At 44.1% G+C, this 8,767-nt stretch overlaps 1 protein-coding gene across 7 annotated transcripts in view; it reads left to right on the top strand.

Annotated features, from left to right (window-relative positions):
- Atpalpha (sodium/potassium-transporting ATPase subunit alpha) overlaps positions 1-4,687 on the top strand; it is a 105,499-nt gene extending 100,812 nt beyond the window's left edge. For 6 of the 7 annotated variants that reach the window (XM_076379032.1, XM_076379030.1, XM_076379033.1 and 3 more), the window contains 3 exons: positions 3,523-3,697; positions 3,784-4,016; positions 4,546-4,687. In XM_076379032.1, coding sequence (XP_076235147.1) covers positions 3,523-3,697; positions 3,784-4,016; positions 4,546-4,666 — 529 coding nt within the window. In that variant the 3' untranslated portion in view covers positions 4,667-4,687. Of the gene's footprint in view, positions 1-240; positions 336-3,522; positions 3,698-3,783; positions 4,017-4,545 lie in introns of all 7 variants that reach the window. The other variant, XM_076379031.1, reaches the window with a different exon arrangement.
- The last annotated feature ends 4,080 nt before the right edge of the window (positions 4,688-8,767 follow it).

An 8,767-nucleotide genomic window follows, 5' to 3' on the forward strand; every position in this document is an offset into this window, starting at 1 on the left:
AAAGGGTCGAGGGAAAGTGGCTAGCTGCTTCTTTCTCTGACCCACTGATGCTAATCTTGACCTACCCAACGCGTCCCTTTGCCTATCTCGTCTGAATATATCACAATGATAATTTTGTACATACATACATATCTATGTAAATATGCATACATGTGTGTATATATATATATCTCTAAACAATATGTACTTGTACGGTGTACGGGGTGCTTGGCACACATTCTAATCAATGGTGGATGGCAGGTGCCGGCCATCTCGCTAGCTTACGAGGCACCGGAGTCGGACATTATGAAACGGCAGCCCCGCGATCCTTACAGAGACAATCTTGTCAACCGAAGGTGGGTCTCCCAACTACCCACCAGAGAAACCAGTTCCTCAGCTCCAAGCTGCAGACACATAGTTACATAGAAACACAGACACGCAGACACATATGACACTGGGTGGCCAAACCTCTGCTGACCCTTCTGCGTTCGTTTCTTCGAACGTTTTTATACCTGCACCGGAGTGACTATATTTTTTAGAGTCAACTGGAAAATTTTGGAACTTTTTACGGTCTGAATTGAGAGAGATTGTACAGTGGTGGGCAAAGGAAGGAGTAATTGTAGAGTAGTGCACCGAGGGACCTTGTCGAGCCCTTGTTCCTGGAGAAAGCTTGGTCTCCAAAGGAAGTTCTTGATTTCATAGAATGATAAATATCAGAAATCAGGTTACATGTTTTTTTCTAATTGAAATCTAAAAAGGAGATTTATCTCAGCTACGTGGATCACTCTATTCTTCCTCCTAATAATAGTTTGACTTCTAAAATATCCTTTGACCAGCACTGTATTTCTCAAACTCCTACCCTTCACAATTAAGCACCAAAAAAAAAATTAAAAAATAGAGTAAACTCGTCTCTGATTTTATATTCTTCTCCAAAAGCATTTAACACTCAAATTACCTCAAATTGGCAACCCAACCCCCGTTTTGCAAACTTGTTTCCGCAGTAAACGTTTGGCCCCTCGAATGACACGTGGACGGCCCCACGCCCACGCGTCATAGTCGTCACACTACACGCAACAGAGTGTCTACTGATGGTCGACGTCGTACGTTTATTACTCTAGTTAAACTACTACAGAATTTCTCGTTGTTCGATGGTTAATACTCGCTTCACGTTTAGTTTTCTGCACGCGACAATAACAGTGTCCCTTTAATCGTCTTACTGTGCGCACACTCGTCTGCACTTTGAACGTATATACCAGAACGCCCACCGGGGGGTCCTAGACGGACCAGAAAGTCGAGGAAATCCTCCTCCCCGTGGCGATGGAAATCAAATCACGATAGCACTGGGGCGCGAGAAATTAATGAACGTCGACATCGTCGCGGGATCTCCCGAGGTGTCTTGAATCGATCACCCGAGGAGTGACGTTTGTCGTTGGCTAATCGCGCGAGAAAGGGTCTCGGTTGACATTCTCCAAAGTAAACCAGACAGAAGACACATCTCTAGCAAGAGAAAGAAAAACAGAACTAGTTGATTAGCATAGCACCAGCAAGTTCCTAATAGGAGAATTTACCAGTGTTGGGAATGCAGAATGCTTTAGCCACATACATAACATAGACACATAGAGATACACATGGTACACTGTAAAGAATATACGAACACATGCGCAGATAGACAATAGAGTCCATCGAGCGTTCGACTAACATACGCGCCTACGACCACTCAGTCGTTATACAAAAGCTTGAAACGTTTTCTTTTACGTGTCGTTTAACCGTTTGCACTACGTATGCGTGCGACAAATACAATAGAGAACTTAGAGAATCGCGTGGCTCGTTCACGACTAAAAGGAAAGAGATAACACGCCGTGTGAACGTTTAGCGAAGCAAACAACAGCCGAGCCGCTTGAACTCGAAATAACATGCACGGCCTGAGCAGCGTTCAGCAACAATAACGATCGTCTAGCCCACTCGGGGGTGTTTCGACTCTAGCAAAACGGGACACTTCGGTCCGCTAACCGCTTGATTCGTCGTCGGTGACACGACCGACGTAATGTGCCTTCCGATCGCTCTTTTCCCGTTCCTGGGACTATCTAACTGGAACAAACTTCGCGAGCCTTTCATTGACGCTGATCCGTCTCTGCTACGATCTGCTCCACTTAACGCCTGACGAGCTGACTCACTGATGCCTCACACCGCTGCCAGTTGCATGAAGGAATGGTGGCATGAGTGTGAAGGTGGTCCTGGAAGATTATGGGAAAGTCTTAATATTGAGATGTACGGATTCTGTGATGTGGGTTCTGTGGAAGCTGTGATGAAAGCTGAAAGACGATGCTAGTGGACTTTAGGGCAGACTAGTGACCCTTTGAGTTAGGTGTTTGGGGATACTCTTTGATATTCTATATTAGTATTGAATTTCAGGGAAATGGGAAAGCAAATATGTAGCATCTTCTAGAAGTTCTGAAGATTTAGAAACTTAGAAGTTTAGATTTAGATATCTGGAGGTTCTAGGTATTTAGAAATTTAGAAGCTTATAGATATTTAAGAATTTATGCTTATAGATATTTAAGAATTTAGAGACTTAGAAGTTCAGAGGATTTAGAAGCTTAGAGACCTAAAAATTTTAGAGATTTAGAAAGTTCTAGAGAACAGTATTAAGTAATGACACAGAAGATTATTAGTCTAGAAATCTAGGACCTCGAAAAATCAATACTTGCTTTCTTCTAGAGATTTAGAAATTTAGAGATTTCGTTGTTCTAGAGATCAGTATTAAATAGACACTCAAAAAACATGAACATTAGTCTAGAAATCTAAGACCTCTAAAACTAATACTTGCTTTTCCAGTACCCCCAAAAAAGATCTGAACAATCTTGCCCAAAAATGAGTTCTCCCAAAACTACTGCCCCAAAAGTTCATTAACTCGTCTCCAAAACCCCTTTGAGAATCAGTGGACCAGTAACCAAACTTCCCAAAGATTTCCAGGACCAACTCCACGACAATTAGCATTTACAAAGCCTAAAACTGAAGTGGCTTCTCTGTGCCAGCTGTGGCCTCGCCAAATCTCACGGTTCGACAGAGTGACGCGTGTAATCGGTTTGGGAACTCGCAGAGAACTCAACTTTGATAAAGTGCACCGTGAGGTTTGACAAAGAACAGCAGCCTGCATATATGTGGCTTGGGCTTGTTTGTGGCATGCCTCGGCCTGAGGAACCGATCCGCCTATGTGCCGATTCCCTGGTAAGTAATCTGCATTTAATCCTAACAGACTATGGCTTCTATATTAACACCACCCACACTCTTAGGCTATTAGCGGACTTAGTGGCATACACGAGTGCTTCCTCTGACTTTCAAAGAACTTCCGCCGTGTTCTCAATTAAAGGAAGCAAGGTAATGCTCCTATACTCGATTCTAAGATCAAGAAGCCCCTTGAGAAGTTTTTGCATGTTGGTAGATTGAGGGTTTCTTTGAGAAAGTTCTTCGAGAGTCAGAACATGAATGCAACAGAGTTGGTGACCTGTGGATGATGTTTTAATGCGATTCTCTATTGCCCAGGCTTATTTCGATGGCATACGGTCAGATCGGGATGATCCAGGCGGCGGCTGGTTTCTTCGTCTACTTCGTGATCATGGCTGAGAACGGATTTTTGCCACTGCATCTTTTCGGCATCCGAAAAATGTGGGACTCGAAGGCTATCAATGATCTTCGCGACAGTTACGGCCAAGAATGGGTAAGATTGTCATTATACTAGATATATGTTGATTGGATTATTTAGAGGATCGTGATACTGAATAGATTTGTTTCTTTTTATTACAGACATACAGGGATCGTAAGACACTGGAATTCACCTGCCACACGGCCTTCTTCGTCTCCATTGTAATTGTACAGTGGGCCGACTTGATCGTCTGTAAGACGCGACGTAACTCCATTATTCACCAGGGAATGAGAAACTGGGCCCTGAACTTCGGTTTGGTGTTCGAGACTGCCCTCGCCGCGTTCCTAAGCTACACGCCCGGCATGGACAAAGGTCTCCGCATGTTCCCTCTCAAGTAAGTTGAATGTCTCAGTCTTGAGCCCCTTAGGCTCCTCCTGGTGAAGCTACTTTTACTGTTTTCCTAGAAGCAGAAATAGGTATCTGTGTCTGATCTATAGTTCATCTAATTAACTTATTCTACAAATCACTGTGAACAATTCTGTGAACAATTTTCTTTAGGGCTCTACAACTCTCTTAGATCTTTACAAATTTTCTAGAATGCCTATAGGTAGCTATGGATTTCTATAGAAGACATATAAATGCCTATTGGTTTCTGTAGACCTATAAATTTTTATAGACTATAAAATCCTCTATAGGTGCATACAGATCTCTGTATCAAGTACCTCTAGACCTCTGCAAGTGGTATCTTAAGCTCTGTAAATTTTTACAGACCCTTAATAGAAGTCTATAAATCTCTATAGTGTTTCTATAGGCACTCAGACTCATTTAGTCTCTACAGATATCCTAAGAAAAAAGTATAGCTTCACAGACATCTATACATGCCTTATCTAGGTCAATATATTCAACGAACTGCATTTTTCCAGATTCGTCTGGTGGCTGCCCGCCCTCCCCTTCATGTTCGCCATCTTCATCTACGACGAGACGAGACGATTTTACCTCCGTCGGAATCCAGGCGGCTGGCTCGAGCAAGAAACTTACTATTAGATGCGAAGGAGAATTTAATCATACACGCAGAGCGCGCGCGCAAGAGTTAGAGCGAGAGATGCAGAGAGAATGATGAAAGAGAGAGTGAGATGCATACCCACGCAGATAATATATACACCGAAAATAAACAAAAAAAAAAAAATGAAGAAAATAGCAAGTACATCACTCGCGTTAAAAGGAAAACACACACACACATTTTACCATGGGGCGTGCTACTATCGGGTCTATCAGTACTGTCGATAGCGAGATCACGAGATAATTATGTACATTCGGGCGGGACGAAGTTCGTGTCGAAGCCGAGAGCCGATTCGTCGAACGACCACGACTATCCAAGTGTAGGAACAAATAAGAAGGAAACAGAGTGTCTTACAGCAGCCACATTCAAAGAGGAGAGAGATGTCGCGTGGAAACGCAGAGACTTGCGAGAACTCTCATTCACAGTGTGAAGTACAAAAGAAAAAAAAAACAAGAAACAAACAAAAAAAAAAAGAAAATAAAAAAAACTGTGAGAAAAACGTTCGTCGTTCTGGCTCTGCGAAGTTGCTTGCACGCGCGTGCCGGTGTATCATTAATTAAAAGAAGATCGTCGTTCGAAACATCGAAAGGATCGACGAGAAATCTAGGGTTCTACGAGCAACGTCGTCGGGAAGACAAGCTTCCAGAAGTACACACCAGAGACACACTTTCGAGGGTTATAGGTGTCGGTGCTGCCATCGGATTTTTTCGACAGAATAATGAGAGCTGGATCGAACGAAAGTGGAAAGAAAATGCAGGGCCTAAATGAGTATAGAGTCGGGCGTAGGACGGAACTACTGAAAAGGACGAAGGATAACCCGGGAGGACACCCGTGATTCTTCCGGGGAAGGTTGTGAAACGAAAACGAAGCCGACAGATCGACGGATAACGCGCACGTCCGTATGAGCGTCGACGGATGGATTCGGAAGGATTATTAGTATCCATGGCGCATTACGTAGACGTCTTGTGATATCGAGAAGTATTCATAGGCATCCCGTTAAATATCGACTAGTAACGAGCAAAAGATCATCACGTTAGATTGCCACGTCCTTAACAAAGCGACAGACGAACAAAGTAGGCAGAGATCAAACGAGCTAGAAGACGATGGCGAGATGTATCAAGAAGAAATTTGCAGATAGACGTCTCGTGACACCGAGCATCTTGCATAGAAACTTACTAACTAATCATCGATTAATGAAGAAAATCAGTACGCTAGATTGGCACGCCCTAGAATAATTCACCATTGAAGAAAAAGCTACAATAAAAAAGATATCGAAAAGAAAAGAAACCCAAAAAAAAAAAAAATGAAGACAACAGAAGGTGTAATAAAAGCGCGTTCGCAGTATTCATTATTATTCTTAATTACGAGTAATGTCGTTTGGTTCTGAATCTTTAAATCCGAGTAGCTATCGAGGCCAGAAGAGGATCGCATCGTGTAGGTATTCCAAAGTAGTTGAATCTCTGCAGCAGGATCGCTATGCGAGGGGAGAATGGGCCAAAAACAGACGAAGAGAGATGGGAACGAGGAATTAATCGTCGAGGCGGTTCCAAAAAGGGTGTGTACGCCTCGAGTCCATGAAAAAGAAGCATGAAGGGACAATTGTACGCACGGGGGCGAGCACGGGGACAGAAGGCGGCAAATGGACAGTATAGAATAAATAATTATCAACTAAATCACTACCAGCTGACGAGGATACCTAAATGAACTAATAAACGAACAAGAATGATAAACAGAAGAGATATAAGTTATTTAATTAGGCGAGTAAAGCGGTGGACGCGGTTTCAGGAGTCGATGGACCGAGCGACCACGATCCACCGACGCGATTTCGCTGGACAAATGAATTATGAAAAATGTTATTGATTAAAAAAAAAACGAGCTAAATAGAGATACGAGAGTTAAAATAACCGCGCCGACCCTGGGACCGCTCGTTGCTCCCAGGGAGGTGAAGGCGCCATGATAGTCGAGGTAACAGGATATTAAAACAAAATACTAGTAGAGGATGGTAAACGACGTGTAGGAGACAGCACAGAAGAGAATGTTAACGGGAGAATAAAGCAGACACAGGAAAACCGTAAAAAACCATTCTTACTTAGGCGAAATTAAAGAGTAAATAAATTCATTCTCTTAGTTTTTCATAGGTTTAAAAAAACGCCACAGCGGGGCAGCTCGCTATAAATCATTGACCCCCGTACGCTGAACGCCCTGTACCACCAACCCGCGGTCTGTCGTGTGTATGTATGTGTGTGTCAGTGTCAAAACAACGCCCCTTCGGATTTTTTTAAGAGCAACAGACAAAACCAAAAAAAAGGTAGTAAAAAAACTTTAAAAAAAAAAGGAGAACGAAGGTGACTTAAAATGCCTGCCACGCGACTTTTCGGGCCGGGACGATCCGAGACGTGCCATCGAGTGGTCAGGTCCTCTTTCGAGCTTTCGTTCATTCGTCTTTCTTTGCCCTTCGCGCGTTATCCTTGTTGCTACTCGCTTTCTCACGGCTTCTTGTGTGCGCGCTGCTAGCTACGTCGTTGAAGAGAGCGCATCGTTTCGCGCGCGGAATCTCAAGGGCGGAGCGAGTAGGTCCAGGTACCAGAACGTTCTCCAATTCCCCCAATTCCCCGCGCGAACCACGTCGAAGGTCTTGGTAGACGAGGGTGACGCTCGCTCGGCGACCCTGGCCCTAAAACTACCCAAAGTGTTCAATAATCGAGGTGTTCTCGAGGTGCTGTGCACGCGTGACACGTTTCCGTCCTCGTCGGCCCAACCGAGCCTCGACCCCAGCTAGGTCGAGGGTCACAAGTTTCCCCCAGCCCTTCCGGTGAATTTTTCTCTGTTGTGCGCGCGAGGGGCTGGCCGAATCGGTCGACCCTTTCCAGGCCCGATTGGACCGACGAGGTTCTTCGAATACGTCTTCGAGACACGTGGATCGTCAGTCGAATCCAACCGATAACCGTCTTCACAGAACGGAAACAATGGAAAGGGAAAAGAGAAGAAGGTTGAGAAGGCAGCCAGTGTACCCGGTCGCGTTGCTCGTCGAACTCTCGGACTCGGATTAGACCCCGATAAACGGTAGACAGACTCTGGTCCACCTGAAACGTCCCCGATCCTCTTCTTCCTCTATCGGCGAAGGAGAAGAGGACGCACGAGGTATCATCGAGATCGTTCGTGTCGAAGGGAGAGCTGTTCATAAGCAAGCAAGTGTGCTAGTTCCGTTTCCGTGATTGCCCCTTGGTTTGTCGCGTCAACAGAAGACAGCGTGTAGGATGGCTCCGCGCGCGCGTGCTAGAAATCGATCTATCATTCCTGTCACAACGAAATTAAGAAATGAAGAGACGCAATTATTCGCGGAGACTAGATTGTCCTCGGCAGATCCCCGTGTAGGTGGGTCGACGTGTTGGGTAAGGGGGATGGTGTTAAGGGTAGAGATCGATAGGGGGAGGGTGATGGATTGGCCCATTCGTTTCTTGTAAAATGACTCGCGACGTGGTGCCCGGAGCTGGATTCTCGAGGATCCGTGGTTTGTCGACAGGGTGTTCCGTGCCCGGGGGGCGTAGGAGCCCAAAAAATGCTTTGCCGTCGTGCGCCTCTTTACTTTAGGCTAATGATTTAAACATTAATAATATAATAATAATAAAATAATTATAATATAATACATGTTACAATAAGATATTATTAGATGTAATTATTATATATGGTTTAGTCTAGATCGTGTTGTTGAAGAAAAAAAAAACAAAGTACGTATAAGCGAACAAAAAAAAGATACGACGACGACAAGAGAGAAAAGAGAGGGAGAAAGAGGGAGAGACAAAACGAACAGAGAGGATTAAAAAAAAAAACAAAGGCAAAAAAATAGAGTTGTCGAGGAAAATGACGGTTAGAGGGAGGAAATAATTTCGGTCTAAGACCATAAATCTGCGGCGGACTGAGCGGGACACAGACGAGAAATTCGCTTTTTGCTTTCGTGTACGTGATAATATATAGATATACATTATATATATGTATATATATATACATATATACACACATATATCGACCTTTTTCGGGCAGCAACTTCACTTATGACCTTCGAACACCGATTAAATAATCTCGCA

Source organism: Calliopsis andreniformis, chromosome 5 (assembly GCF_051401765.1).
Source record: "Calliopsis andreniformis isolate RMS-2024a chromosome 5, iyCalAndr_principal, whole genome shotgun sequence".
Taxonomy (NCBI): Eukaryota; Metazoa; Arthropoda; class Insecta; order Hymenoptera; family Andrenidae; genus Calliopsis; species Calliopsis andreniformis.